Source organism: Camelus ferus, chromosome 29, assembly GCF_009834535.1.
Source record: "Camelus ferus isolate YT-003-E chromosome 29, BCGSAC_Cfer_1.0, whole genome shotgun sequence".
Taxonomy (NCBI): domain Eukaryota; kingdom Metazoa; phylum Chordata; class Mammalia; order Artiodactyla; family Camelidae; genus Camelus; species Camelus ferus.
The window spans coordinates 18,554,078-18,569,498 of record NC_045724.1 but is presented as its reverse complement, the minus strand read 5'-3'; the positions used below and the strand labels follow the sequence as shown (position 1 = coordinate 18,569,498).

Below are 15,421 nucleotides of genomic sequence, written 5' to 3'. Positions count from 1 at the left end.
TGGCTACGGTCATGCCTTTTGGGTGTTTCTAAAAATTAATGTCTAGATGAGCTGTGAGTGTCCTGAAAATGTCCAGTATCTAGTTCTTATAATGGTTTACAGTTTAATCTTCTGCAGTGCTCTGTGAAATCACCTATCCCGAAGCCGAATTAATCTCAAGGAGACTATTTGTTTTCTTCCAAGAGTTAATATAGTGTTTAATTATTTCTTTTATTTGCGTGTTTGGGTATTCTTCCGTCTCCTCCCCAACTCCACACTAGATTTTAAATTCCAAAACAGGGACCAGTTCTGTATTGTTTTACCCCTAATACCTACCATAACTATTCAATAATGTTTTTGCTGGGACAAAGGGAAAAAAAAGCATCACAGCTCCCCTCTCCAGCCTCATCTTTCTTTAGTTACCCTGAAACTTTGCATGAGTAGTCAGCATTGCCTAAAATGCTCTCCCTTAACTTTTCTGTGAGCTTATATTAATATTTAAAAACACAGCTCAGAGATCTCTACCATGCACTCTTTCTTAACTTCCTCCTCTCTCCAGTAATCTTGTTTCCACGGTGTCTTTAAATGTCTGCCGGTGCTTCTGTAACTGTTACATTGCATTGGAATAATGTATTTGTTTACTTGAAAGTTTTTCTTTTCACTGTAAGCCTCAGAATGCAAGACACTCCACTCTGAGATGTATCCTCCACTTTTAGAAAGGTGACATATAGCTAAAACAAAAACGTTAGGGCTATGGAATCCACACCTCCGCCTGTGGTTTTGACTTTAACTTCCATTTGAAGAAAATCTGTCTTTCAAACCCTCTTACAAAGTAACTTAAGATGAAGAACTCTTAGTTCCACTGTCCTGGGAAGCTAGAGATCTCTTTTCTAGTGGTAGCACATGGCCGCTAAGTATTGGGGTGAACCGAATCTGTTGATTAGTAATAGAAGCCTAGGACAAAACGTAGACCAGGCTTCTGGGAGAGCATTAATGCCCCGAAGAGGTGTGCCAACAGTTTTTCTATCACTGCCAACCCCCGTCCCCCGCCTTTTTTTCCCCCCAGGCTCTGACCCAGGCCGGCTAGAGCTTTGAGAGCTTGGAGGCGACGGAGTTAATTTATCCTGGGAAGTGGCTCCTACGGTTTAATACCTCCCAGGCGGAGCAGGGGAACCAGGTGGCCGTGTACCCAGCCCAGGTACTTAAAAGCCCTGCGAACCGCCTGGCTTCCGTGCGGCCTCCGGGGCGGCAGGGGGCGCCGCAGGCCGCAAGGCCTTGCCCCGCGGCCGTAGAGGGGGCGGGGCCGCGCTGGGCCGTTGGCGAAGGGCGGGCAGAGGACTTGAAAGGTGGAGCCCGGGCCGGGCGGACCGTCACACTGTTCCCGCGCCAGGCGACGGCTGCCACCTCTTCGGGCCGCGAAGAGCCTGGCTAGAGCTTAGTGCGTCTCCCCCGACGCGAGGCCGTTTTCCTGAGTAAGCGTCCGCCGGCGGCGTGTGGGGAGCGGGCCTGGCGGGGTGTGGCCGTGGCTGGGGGGCGTCCCAGAGCTGGGTTCGCGGCCCCGGGGCGAGGGCAGGGGCTCCCTGAGGGCGGAGGTCTCGCGGCGGCCAGGCTGGCCGAGGTGCCGGGGTTCCCGGCGTCGGGGGCAGGGGTCCCCTGCCAACTGAGGTCTCGCGGCCGCCCGGCTAAGGGCGGTGCCCCAGTTACGGGCTTGCGGTCTAGCGGCAGCAGGGACGGGGGGCGGTGCGGGGTCTCTCAGTGGGTGAGGGTCTCGCCGTTGCGGGGCCAGCCTGGCGGCGATGCCTTGGTTACGCGGTCTGGACTCCGGGCCGCAGGTCCCGCCGCCGCCGCGGGTGCTGTTGAGACCCGGTTGCCTGACGACGCGTTGACGCTTCCTAACGGCGCCGCCGCCCGCAGCGCCCGGAGACCAGCTGTGCCTCCGCTCTCGTCCCTGCCCTCCCCATCGGCCGCTCTCTGCTGCTCGGCTAAGCCAGCCGAAGCACCTTTTCCTCGGAGCTGGTTAATGGTTAACGTTTTTTGAGTGCATGTGCGCTCAACGTTGTTCTCAGTGTTTTGCTTTGCCAAGTAAAATGTATTTGATTACCCCAGCGCTGTGAGTTCGGTGCTGCTGTTGTCCTGTTTCCCTTTGGCCCCTTGAGCTTGAGCCTCTTCTTTCTAATTGCCTTGATTTTAGAATTGTTATCTGGGATTTGGATACAGTTTTCAGTAAATGTTAGCAATGGGACTTATCTTTTGAGAGAGGCTGATTCTCGAGATTATAGGATTGAGAAGTATAGCTTGGATTTTCGGGGAGGCTAATTTCTAAAGTAAGCCACTACCTAGTTTCCAGACGCCTCGGGAAATGCACAAGCCTAAGATTAACCAATATGAGTTTGTAGAAAGTCATACATGTAGAGAGGTTCAACTTTATATGAAAGGATGGCTTTTCATATTGACAAGCAAAAAGGAATCCCATGGTAACCAGTGAGATGCTGCTTGCTTTTCTGCGTATTTCTTCTTAGTAGGCGTACACTGACTTTTTGCCTGTTAAGTATATGCTGAAATGCTCCCCAGGGATGAAATTTGGGGTCCGCTGCAGTACAGATGATCTTCTGGTAGGGTGCAAGTGGTTTTAGATAGGATAAATTGAAACAGGATGCTTTCAGTACAGTATTTCTCAAATGAAGTTTTTAGACATGTGATTTAACTATTACAAACTTTGAGCAGATTATCTTTTAACATCATTCGACTTAAGTTCTGATTGCTTTCCCGAGTGGGAGACAAATGTTTGAATAAACACTTTGGAAATTTTGCATAACCAAAAGGTTATCTAATTTATGCTACTGTCCTTCGTCATCATTAATGATGTATTATGAACAGCTGCTAACAGACTTAGTGCCTTTATATATTTGTACTCTCTGTGTTGTGACCCCCAGCCTCCTTTCTACCCCCAGTAATATTTGCTTCTTAGCAACGTTTAGAGGCATTTGTCAAAATTTGGATGTGCTTTTGGAAGTTGCTCATGTGGATGTCATCTACCAAGAGAAAAAGACTGAGCACCTTTTATTTGGTGGAAAGGTTTCCAGAGCAATGGGAAATGAGGAACATTTTCCTGGTTCATGTCATCCCACCCTCTTTCTTCTAAGGCTTTTTCACAGGCTTCCCTCAGCATCTCACACCCGTATGTAATCACTCTCTGCTAGTCTGTCCTCAGTCCTGTTCTCCTACGCTAGGGTCTTTTTTCCCTAACAGCCTCTTCTTTACCTTTAAGGATCATTTTTAAAACTGCTAACCCTTTTTCCTCCTGCTCTATTCTAAGCTCCAGACATAATCAAATTATTTTCTTGATACAGCCACTGGATCCTTTATGGGTGGGCCCCTCACATCAATTACCTAACCCCCATTCTGGCTAGACTGAGCCACTGTGGCAGGGGGCATAATCTTGAGGCCAAGGATTGTATTTTAAACTTTTCATCTCCCTAGCATCTAGAACAGTGTCCTTTGGGAAGGGAGTTGTTTTCCATTCCTCATGCTTCCATAGAGGGAGAAAATTTTCACTTCACTGAAGAGGGAAAAGGATGGGAGCCACATTTTCCCTTCTCTTTGTGATTGATGAAATTGGGGGAAGGAATTGGGCATACTCAGTTCTTTTTGGAGCCTCTCTTTTTTAGATTCGCTTAAGGTTTGCAGAATAAGTATATTTGGGTCTGTTTATATTTCTATCTACGTGATAAACATAGAGGACCTAAGTTTAAGATTTAAAAATGTTGCTTTGGATTATGATAAACAAGTATCAGTTATTGGTAATTTGAATGCAGTGTACTTTGGAAGCTTTAAAAAAAACAAAAAAAATGAGTAGTGATGTATACAAAGACTATGAAAAAACAATGAGGACTAATAAAATAGCTCTGATTTATTGATTTTTAAGCGTCAGCTGTGCCGTACATTTGTGTGTATCATTTCATATTTTTCTTCATAGCAGCTGGGAAGTAGATATTTCCATTTTACAGGTGAGGAAACAGAGATAGAGAGGTTAAGGAACATACTGAGGTCAGTCACATAGAGTCAATTAGTGATGGAATTGGGTTTCAAATCCATGTCTTTCAGTTAAATTGATTTTCTGAAAACTATCATCTACATGCTATGTACACAGCAACTAGGAGTGAAAAACCTGGTAATAATACCTAGGAAAAAGTGTGACTGGTGTTACATTGTAGAGCGAAGGAAGACTGAAGAATCCCATTTAGGTTGATTTAAGCTGATCTTTCTTGTAACTTACTCTTTAAATTGTAAATATTCTTATTCTATTTTGTACTTAGGCTATATCCATTAATTCAGTCTCTGTGATTCATTAAGTAATTCTTGAATAATTTTGTTGTTGAAATATGTTTTATATAAGTTGTCACATGCTTTTAGGACTGAGAGGGAGAAAAATGGCTGTGACAGCAGGAAGCTGGCCTTTACTATCACCAGGGCCCTGGTGTTGCTAGGAACTGGCCTGACAATACTGCTTGGGCTTGGTGTTCTTCTGTTGAATTGTTTAATTCCATAGAATATCAACATCAGACAAAGCAGCTCTGTGTTCATGGTGGATCAAGAGAAAAACAATACCACTCCACAGTCATGTCCAAACACAGATGAAACATGTTGTCCCGGCCACAAAATGCCAGACGTCTCTCCCAGCTGATTATGACTGCTGCCTCTTCACTAGTTGCCTCTTTAGCCTCTCTGTGGATAAGACTCACTAAGATGTCCAATCACAGAATTACCCTCACTTCCTGACAGTATCTAATCCTGGGCAAGGCTCTGCTTCCTTAAACCCTCCCCCAAATCATCTCAAATCCTGTAATTCTTTTTCTGACACCTTCTTAATAAGATATTCCAGGGTACCCCTTGGTGGGTGGGCACTGAGAATATATCTCTCCATGCAATGAGTAATAAACCCAACTAGTTTAACTATAGCAGTGTTCCTGGTGTACTTTGTCTGGAGGGCATTGCCAGGAGAATGCTTATTAGTATCTCTGACTCTTTGATTTAGTATTAAACATACTATATTCTAATCAGGTTAGATAGTAGGACAGAATTAGAATTAAACATATACTTACATCTGATAAATCTTATGTTTTAGCTATGACGTATTTTATGCTCACTACCATTGTTTTAAAATGTTTAATTTCTGTGATTGCTGTTGTATAAAATCAATTCTAGAGTTTATAATTTATGTTAAATTATTATAGCAAAGGGAAATTCAAGTATCTGTAAATTCAAGTGAGAGCTTTCAAAGCCTAATTAAAATAAGTGAACATGTTAAACTAATGTTAACAGATCTTAGGTAGCTCAGAGTGAAAGAGGTTTGTTACTTTTTTTTTTTTAATTAATGACATTTCTGCTTAAATTCTTTATAAAATCCTATAGCAAATTATATTATAACATATGTATTATCCCATCATTATCTTCTATTTCTTTCAGACAAAAAGGGAATTTAGCAGATTTTAAGAACTGATTTTTTTTAACTTGAAAACTACTGTTTACTATTGAACTGTTTTGAATTTTTACTAGGAAAAAAATCTCTTGTGACAAATTGGACTTTAAAAGTGGCTAAAATAAGTTAACTTTTGTTGGTTTTCAGTATGTTTTGCTAGGGCCGTATTTTAAAATCAGTGTTCTTTTTGGAAGTAAATAATGGAATGAAATTCATGTTATGTACTACTCAACTGATACAAGTTTCAACATATTTCTTTTAGGTAAAGCTTGCTTTTCTATGTTTTTACAAATTATCATTGTCCCCCAAACATTCAAGTCAGTGGATGGTTTTTTTCTTTAGCTCTCTTGTATTTCATATTGCTTACCACTTTTTTTCTCATATTTTTCTTTTCCTCTACAAAATATGTTGACTGGGTTTTCTTTATATTCTCTTTTAATTATTCCTTCTTTGTGTTTTTTTTTTTTTCCTAGCTTCTATTCTTCTGTCACCCCCTCAAGTGAACACTGTCCATTATTTTAGTTCTGGGTCATCTTTTTTCCCTGTCTGAGCTCATTTACCACAGCTTCAATTATTATCTTTAAAATTGTTTATTTTAAAATAAACATTTCTCATCTGGTCCTCTTGACTACTGAGTCTTGAATCTGCTGGAAATTTCTGTTATCGTATCTTACTAGCTCCAACTTAACATAGCTAAACCAAACCTTTCCAATCCAGCCACCTTATTCTGACTTATTTCTGTATAGGATTCCATTCACGTTTAGTTTCCAGGACTTAAAACTGTGGTCATCACTGGCTCCTTTCTTGCCAGATGTTGAAATTGTCATTAAGTTTTATGGGTTTTTGAAAAATGTATTACAAAAATTAACTTCGATGAGGAAAAGGATAGTCTTTTCAAGAAATGGTGCTGGAATAATTTTGTATCCATCTATAAATAATTTATAAACTTGATGACCCTTACATTGTTTGCAAAAATTAACTCAAAATGGATCATAGATATAAGATATAAGAAATAATAGGTGTAATAGAGAAAATGATAAAATTTCTAAAAGAAAACAGAAGAAAATATTTGTGATTTTAGGCTAGGCAAAACATTACGTGTGACACAAAAAGCATAATTGATTAAAAATTGATGAAAAATGGTTGAATTGGACTTCATAAAAATTAAAAACTTTTGCTTTTAAGAAGACATCACCACACATGTTTATAGCAACTCCATTTATAATTGCCAAAACCCGAAAACTACCAAGTTAACCTTCAGTAGGGCAAAAGATTGGATAAATTGTGGTACATCCAGACAATGGAGTATTATTTAGTGCTAAAAAGAAATGAGCTATCAAGCCATGAAAAGACAATGAGAAACCTTAGTAGTACATATTAGTAAGTGAAAGAAGCCAGTCTGAATAGGCTACATATTGTATGATTATAACCATACTACATTCTGGAAAGGGCAAAACTATGGAGACAGTAGAAAGATAAGTGATTGCCAGAGGTTAGAGGGGAGGGAGGAATGAATAGGTGGAACACACAGTACTATTAGGGCAATGAAACTACTCTATATGATACTTTAAAAGTGGATACATATTGTTATACATATGTCCAAACCCGCAGAATGTACAACACCAAGAGTGAGCCTTGATATAAACTATGGACTTAAGGTGATAATGTGTCAGTGTAGGTTCATTAATTGTAATAAGTGGACCAGGAGGGTAGAGGGTGTTGATAATGGAGAAGACCATGCATGGGTCAGGGCAAGGGATTTATGGGAAACCTGTACCTTAGGCTCAGTTTTGCTGTGAACCTAAAACTGCTCTAAAAAATAAATTATTGAAAAAAGACATTATTAGGGAAATTTAAAAGCAAACCACAGACTGTGAGGAAATATGTACAAAACATGTTCAGTGAAGGACAGGTATCCAGCATGTATAAAAGTTTTTTACAACTCAAGAAGAAAACAATTTAATTTTAAAAATGGACAGAAAATTTGAAGACAGTGTGCCAGTGGTTATATATATGGATATATGAATGGCAAATAAGGACATTAAAAGATGCTCAACAACATAGTCAGTAGAGAAGTGCAAATTAAAAACCACAATGAGATTCTTCTACACACCCTGACTATCAAAAAGACCAAAAATACCAAGTATTGGTGAAGATATATAGAAATTGCAATCCTCATACACAGCTGGTTGGAATGAAAGAGTTTGGCAGTTCCTTAAAATGTTAAACATAGTTACAGATGAGTCAGCAATTCTACCCCTAGGTATTATCACAGAGAACTGAAAACACACTGAATCTACACAAATATTCACAGCAGCAGCATTCTTAAATAAGCCAAACAACGGAAACAACCCAGATGTCTAGCAGTGTGTGACTAGATAAACAAAATATGGTAGTTCCATATAATTGAGTACTATTTGGCAATTTAAAAAAAACCAACTAATTTTACAACTACTTACTGATAGATGTAACTATAAGGATGAATCTCAGAAATGTTATGTTAAGTGAAAGAAGCCAGACATGAAAGACACATATCGTATGATCCATTTATATGACATTTCCAGATTAGGCAAAATGATAGACACAGAAAACAGATCTATGGTTGCCTGAGTGAGAGGTGGGAGTGAGTGAGGATTGAATACAAAGGGGCATGAGAGAGTTTTTTGGGTGATGGAAGCATTATAAAGTGTAATTGTGATAATTGCACAACTGTGTAAATTTACTAAAATTTATGGAACTGGTCACCAAAATGGGTGATTTTATGGTGTATAAGTTATTCCTCCAAAAATCAACAACATTTTAAAAACAATCTCAGGACTTACTGAAAAAAATTTAAAATTCATGAGTTCATACTGATAATAAGCCGAAAAGTAAAAATAAGCAAAAGCAGGCTCTTAGAATAGAATGATAAATGTATATGCAGGGAGTTGTGGAATTGGAAAATTAGCATTTTGCAGGCATCTAAAATCAAAGATTGGATCAATTGAGAATCACCAATTGATACTTCATCTTGGAAATTTTGATCAGGAGCAGGGTGTTTGCATGATCTAAAAATATCTTTTTATAGACTACTTATTAGTTATAAGGAAACAGTAGTGCAGAAATCAGTCTTGACCACCACATGATAGAAAATAACATCAGTAGTAAAGAGCAGGTGGACGTGTGTGCAAGTATTGACACCTTTAGAACACATCGTCACCTATGTAATAGTTCTCCTGAGAATGCATAATCTGAATTTAGTCATGAAGAAACATCAGGCAAACTCCACATGAGGACTAATCTATTAAAAAGAGTAGGTGATGGGTGGCCTATGTTAAAAAAAAAACAACTCAGTATTACAAAAGACAAAGTAAGGTTGTAGAAATATTCCAAATTGAAGAAGGCTAAAGAGACAACGTTGAAATGCTGTACCTAAGCTAGACTGCATCCTGAACTGGAGAGAGAAAAATATGCTATAGAGGACACTAGTAGGTCAGGTGATAACAATGAAACATGGACGTAGATTAAAAAGTCAGTGTTACTGAACCTGGTAATTATATTGAGATTATGTAAGAAAATAAATCTAATTCTAAATACACAATGGAATGTTTAAGAGTAAAGGGCTATGTTATATGTATTTCACCCTCTGAATAACTTTAGAAAAGATTGTGTAAAGAGAACAAACTTGTGTGCACGAAAGCAAAGCAAGTGGTGCAAAATCATAACAGTAGGGAATAGATGAAGAGTATACAGGTGTTCTTGTACTATTCATGTTGTAACTTGTTATTTCCAAATTTTGTCCAAATAGTTAAAAAAAAAACAACTTTAAAGTGCTTTGACTTTAAGGTTTAAGGGGTTTTTTTGGTGTGTATGTGTGGATGGTGGTGGTTGCTCATTTTCTTTTTTATTTCTTTTCAGATATTTTAAGATATGTTGTAGGTTTTGGGGGGGAGTTGGGATTAAAAGCAGGTAGAGAAATTTTACTCGTTTAAGTTCTCAGTTTGATAATAGTGATTGAATACTAAGTGTAGAATGAGCCTGCATGTTAATAATTAGCCTAAAGATACTCTGATATGGCTGCACTCATTGAAGGGTTTTAAAAATCTTATTTAAAAAATTTTTTTTTAGTATCTGCAAAATGGCTGATAATTTGGATGAATTTATTGAAGAACGAAAAGCCAAATTGGCTGAAGACAAAGCGGAATTGGAAAGTGATCCACCTTACATGGAAATGAAGGTAAAGTTAATCACTTTCTTCTAACATGTTTTACTAAAATTGTCTCTGAAGATTAGCCCTCTTTAAATGCAAAACATTCTCTTCTATGAGTGAGAAATCTTTTGTTTCCTACTTTAGGTTAGCTGTGCTGTCATTCTAACTCTGTGAGTCTGCCTGTGGACAAGATTCAGTAATTTTGGATGCAGTTTTTCTTTTGTGGTGTTTTGTATCTCGCAGTTTCTCCTCTCTCTTACTAGAGTTTTAATTAATAATTTATGTGCTTCCTAAAATAATTAGGAGACTAGTTCTAGTACAAGGAACTTTCAGAATATAAACAGAATAGATATAAAAGCAAGTTCTCATATTCTGTGTGAAAAGGTTCAATTTTTAAATGAATCAATATCTTAAACATTTTTGAAATCTGCAAAAGTGAATTTGTTACAGTAGCTTCCTTTGTTTTGTGTATTTACTTTCCAGAATATAAATTTATTAAAATGTTTCTGAAAGCAGTGTCTAAAAAAGCTTTTTTAAAGCTTTCCTAATTTTAATTGAAGAGTCATTCATTCATTTAGCAAATACTTACTGAGACTGTGCTGGGTACTGTGCTAGGGTCTGAGAATATAGCACTGATCTAGACAGATGTGGCACTTTGTCTCATGGGTTCAGTGTATGTAATAAGATACAGGATGTAGATTAATCTGTCCCATATGGTCCATCCTAATTAGAGTAACCGTATATATTGGTTTGCCCAAGACAGTTCTGCTTTGCTTGTCCCAGTGTCTCATCTGGTTTAGCATTTGTCCTGGACAAGGTGTTCTGATTGAAATGATAAGTAATATGGACATCCTAATTATAAAGGAATTTTACTTATATAGCTAACATTTATTGTATGCTAACTGTGGATGAGATTGCATTGATACTTTGTATGAATCTGTGAGATAAGTACTGTTACTATTGTCATTTTTCAAATGAGTAAACTGAGACATGGTGAAGTAAAGTAATGAGACCTAGGTGATAGAGTCAGTAGAACTAGGCTTTGATCCCTGACAACCTGAATCTAGTGCTTATTCTCTTAACCATCACTCTAGTTTGCCTTCCTTCCATAATATCTGCCATGTAAAAGGAGTTGTGCCAATGACTTTACATGTATTATCTCATTTAATCATAATATCCCTATTAAGTAGGCCAAATTTTTGTTGTTGTTGTTATACAGATCCAGAAAATGAAGCTTACAGGGGTTAAGTAATTTGTCCAGGTACAGACAGTCTTGGATTCCAGGTTGGAACCTTCATGTGTCAACTCTACAGTTTATGCTCTTAACCATTCTCCAGTGGTTAGGACTGACTGACAGTGTTCGGTGAAAGTTATTAAATAGCTTTAAATACAGCTTTATTGTAATTTCTAATATTAAATAGTAGATAGATAATAATCTTAGTTCAAGTATCACCCACTCAGTGAGATCTTGCAATCCCTCCCCCATCATTTCTTGGCTTCCTTACACTGTTCTACTTTTTTCTATCACTACACATTACATAATCTACATATTATGTAACCTAATTACACATTATATTTATTGTTTGTCTCCATTGTAGTTTATAAGTTATATGATGGCAGAGATTTTTGTGTATTTTTTTCACTCATGTTTCCAGTGTCTGGGACAGTGCCTGGTAGGAACTCAGTGACTATCTGTTGACAAAGAAATGAGCTAAATGATAGAACACTGCAGTGTTAAATACCTTTGGTTGACTCCTCAAGCCTTACACTTATTCTTCTATGGAGCACTGTGTAATTTCATCAAGTTTAATACAAGTGCTGAGGTTAATTGTACATTTTGTAGGGTTTTTTCCCCCCTCTGCTTTGGTAAATATTATGTCTCTTTCAGGGAAAGCCATCAGAGAAGCTTTCTGAAAACAGTAAAATACTAATCTCCATGGCTAAGGAAAACATACCACCAAACAGTCAACAGACCAGGGGTTCCTTAGGTATGTCATTAGGTATGCTAAACTGATTTTAAGATATTCTTAGAACGCTGTCGTGAAAAAGCTTTGTCTTGTCAGAAAAAAAGATAATTTTGGAATCCTGGTAATTCCTTTCTGGAATCTTAGATGTGACAGTATGGTCTACATATGAAATATAATGTATACTGAGAACCTTGCACCCATTTTAGCTGTTATTGCCTTGGTTATGATTTGTGGAAATCATAGCAGTAAGTATATATCAAAGTTGAAAATTTTGAGTGGAATTTGTGTGTGTGTGAGAAAGTGTGTTAATTGTTGAATAAAAATGCTAGACTTGATTTATCAAAGAAATGTGCTTAAAGGATGCAGAGTGCTATATAGTAAAAGACCATTTTAATTATTGATGACTGTACTGGAATTATAAAGAAGTTAGTACTTAGCTGTATTGATTCTTTGATTATGGTTTGGTATGAAAATATTTGAAAACTTTTTACCTCATTTTGGTTTATTGGTAGGTATACTTTTTTTAAAAGAAAATATGTGAATATTTAAAAGGTATATCGTGAATTATTGATGACATCAAACTTTTTCACATTAGGAAGTCAAATATGATGAGTTCATTTGGTTAAAACATTGTTCTCATGTGGACTGTTTTTCATGGCTGTGGATTTACTTCTAAATTGTTGGCTACTTTGGGTTGGTATTCCATTGGAAATGCAATGGGATGTTGGCCAAGAGACTGAATAGTTAGTGGGCTCTCTGTCTTTACTATAAAAACAGTAACAATTTCAGAGGCAAAGTTTACCCATTTTTCAGGGAAAGAGCATTTCAATTTTGTACACTTCCAAAAAATAGATAAAAATAAATACTGTTTCACTAATTAATCCAGAATAATCTTGCTACAACATTGATAAAACACAATATAAGAAAGAAAAAGTTCTGAATATATGTGTGTGTGTGTGTGTGTGTGTGTGTGCATGACTGGAACATTGTGCTGTACACCAGAAATTGACACATTGTAACTGATGGTACTTAAATAAAAAAAATTAAAAAATAAGAAAAAAGAAAGAAAGAAAAAAACCCAGCTCAAAGTGAATGCCATACTTTCAGTATCAGGTATATAAATAACACTTGTTCTGATTCTGTTACAAATTGCTGTGTAATATACAGCTTTAGTGAATTTAAACATTATATTTTGGTTAAGTGCCCTACTCTCTAAGGCCCTCAATTTCTTTATCTGTCAGGTGAGAATTCTACCACTGAACTACCAATGCCAAGCATTCAGTTTCTTTATCTGTAACATAAAGAAGCTAGATTATCTTCTGGCTCTAAATTTTTATGGTAAAAGTAATAAAAGGGTAAAATTGTCCTACAGAAAACAAGAAGCCTTTTTAGCTCCCTCACTTCTAAACTTTTGGTACTCCCGGAATCTGTCTATAACATTTGCAGTCCCTAGGTGTTTTTATCCACTCACCATTTCCAGGCAATATCTCTCACTCATATCAAAATGCCATTTGGTCAGCGTTTCAGCATTCCAGGCTCTAGAATGCACTAGATTTATTTTAGCTTTCATGCTCTGAAGTCATATTTTGGAAATCTGCAAGCAAAGATTACAGATTAAAAAAGTAAGGTAAAGAGATTTTATTCTTGTTACTAGAAATTATTTGGTACCATTTTGAAAAATTCATTTAAAATACAATATGCTTATGGAAATTTGGAAAAGAATTTTAAGAAAGGAAAATTATATTGTTTTAATTTAAAAATATCAGAAAGGAAGCAACAGAAGAATTTCACATTGCAGAGTTGCTCTAGAGTTTAGACTAAGCTAAAAAGTGAGTTAATTTAAAGATTTTGGAAAATAGACAAAAGGAAGTTGATTTGTTTATTAATTTTTAATTGTGCTTTTAATTGTCCATCCTTTTAGTCTTAGTTTTCTCTTACTACAAACTAAATTAGACATTTTACCTCTTTTGTTCAGTTTGTACAAGTCAAATGAGTCCTTTGTAATAATATCTTCATAGCTAAAATTTGAACAATGTTCTCAGTTAAAGTAGCCACATCTCTTGACAAGTCACCTGCTTATGGAAAGGCTTATGATTATTTCCTATAATTTGTCCTTTGATTATTTTTACATAATACTCCCTCCTGGTAATATAATAATGAAAAGGAGAAACTAAGTGTTCCATGGTAATTTGTTTTGTAAAATATTTATTATGAGTACTATGCTAGAAGATACATTTTTAAAAAATGATACACTATAGTTTAAAATATTTAACCCACAGTCACTGTAGAAACCAAATACTTCCAATTGATGTAGTTCTGAAGCATAATGTTAACTGTCTTAGAGTCACTGATGTTGTACTTGGTGAAGTGACATCACTTCAAATGACCCTAAGATGACACTAATGCTTTACTTGCCACTAGAACCATCAGAAGACAGCTGCTCTGAAAAAGTAAGTCTCACCATGTTTCTCAGCTCATTTTTAGTTAGGATGCCATTGTTAATGCATAGTTTAAAGTGAACAGAATATTTAAATAGTTCCATACAGTTCTTAATTTTATTTCTATGACCTACCTCTAATACCATACAATATTGGTACCAGATGACAAAAATAATTAAAAAGTTAGTATTTTCTGTTGATTAAACCTTAATAAAGGGTTAAGTACTTCTGAAGGCATTATGTATTCTTATTTGTCTTTTAAGACAGTTATTACAAATACTATTTGAATCTCTAGTTAAAAGCAGATAACTCTTGATAAATAAAATTGAACTTCATATGAACAGTAATTATAAATGAAAATGAACCAGATTTTCGTTTCTTTTCTTCCACATAAACCCACCAAGCAGAGTTGAAAATCAGCAGTAAAAGCCACACATGGCTTTTCAAGAAGCTGTAAATAACTTGTTCCCTGAGCGGGATAGCTGAGCATATTGGGAGGCATCAGACTTGTAGCATTGTTTTCTTTTCCTCCTTGACACAATAGAGCATCCATTGTGACTCTGTGTAGCTAGAGATACATAACTCTGGTTACTAGTTATTATGCCTGCTCTTTCTATGCAATCAGACCGCTAAAAGCAGAAATGAAATACTAAGAATAGTGTTTTCTCCCGATCCTTCCTCTTACTCAGGCATTCATTCATATGCTCATTTACACATTTATTCAGTGGACATTTTTTGGCTATCAGTTTTGTGCCAGGCATTATAAAATTGAATAAAGCATGGACCTTGCCTTCATTGATTTTATAGTTTAATTTCATATGTGATATTCCATTCTGTGTGTGAGAATCAACACTATTTTTCTCCATAGGCTTAAATTCTGCATCTTTAAAAATAAGATTTTTAACTTCCTTTGTGAGGAAAGAATGCCTTTCTAGGATGATTTAAAGTCCCAAGCATATAGAATGCTTTAGATTCTTTTGAAGGAGAGTTGGGAGCATGAGTGAGAGGTGTCCCTGAGGAACCCTCTGTTGTACTCTCTGTCATTAGGGGTTAAGTAGGCCAGAAGTGTTATCAGGAGAATTCAGGTGTTCATGGTGGAAAAGGGAATTTATTATTACACAAAAATCAGTAGCCACCCATTTATATTTATACTTTCTGAAATATTTTAGTGATGTAATAAAGCAGTGATATGGCACTTTCATAAGTTCCCATCATTTAGGTACATTGTGAGGAATAAGGCTCAAAAAATGGTGATATCCTTATTGGTTTATTACCTATAGTCAGTTGTTTCATCTATATTTTTTGTAGCTGACTCTCTAAGGAAACTTTATTTTGTTTAGAAATAATTTTTTATACTGTAGTATTGCAC

General features: G+C 36.7%; 1 protein-coding gene across 14 annotated transcripts in view; it reads left to right on the top strand.

The window, feature by feature from the left end:
* The first annotated feature begins 1,067 nt into the window (after positions 1-1,067).
* Positions 1,068-15,421, top strand: part of CSPP1 (centrosome and spindle pole associated protein 1) — an 86,260-nt gene continuing 71,906 nt past the window's right edge. For 5 of the 14 annotated variants that reach the window (XM_032469954.1, XM_032469951.1, XM_032469953.1 and 2 more), the window contains exons 1-3: positions 1,288-1,451; positions 9,566-9,674; positions 11,536-11,635. In XM_032469954.1, the coding sequence (XP_032325845.1) occupies positions 9,576-9,674; positions 11,536-11,635 (199 nt within the window). In that variant the 5' untranslated portion in view covers positions 1,288-1,451; positions 9,566-9,575. Of the gene's footprint in view, positions 1,178-1,286; positions 1,452-9,565; positions 9,675-11,535; positions 11,648-15,421 lie in introns of those variants that run through there. The other 9 variants (XM_032469950.1, XM_032469949.1, XM_032469947.1 and 6 more) reach the window with 4 other exon arrangements.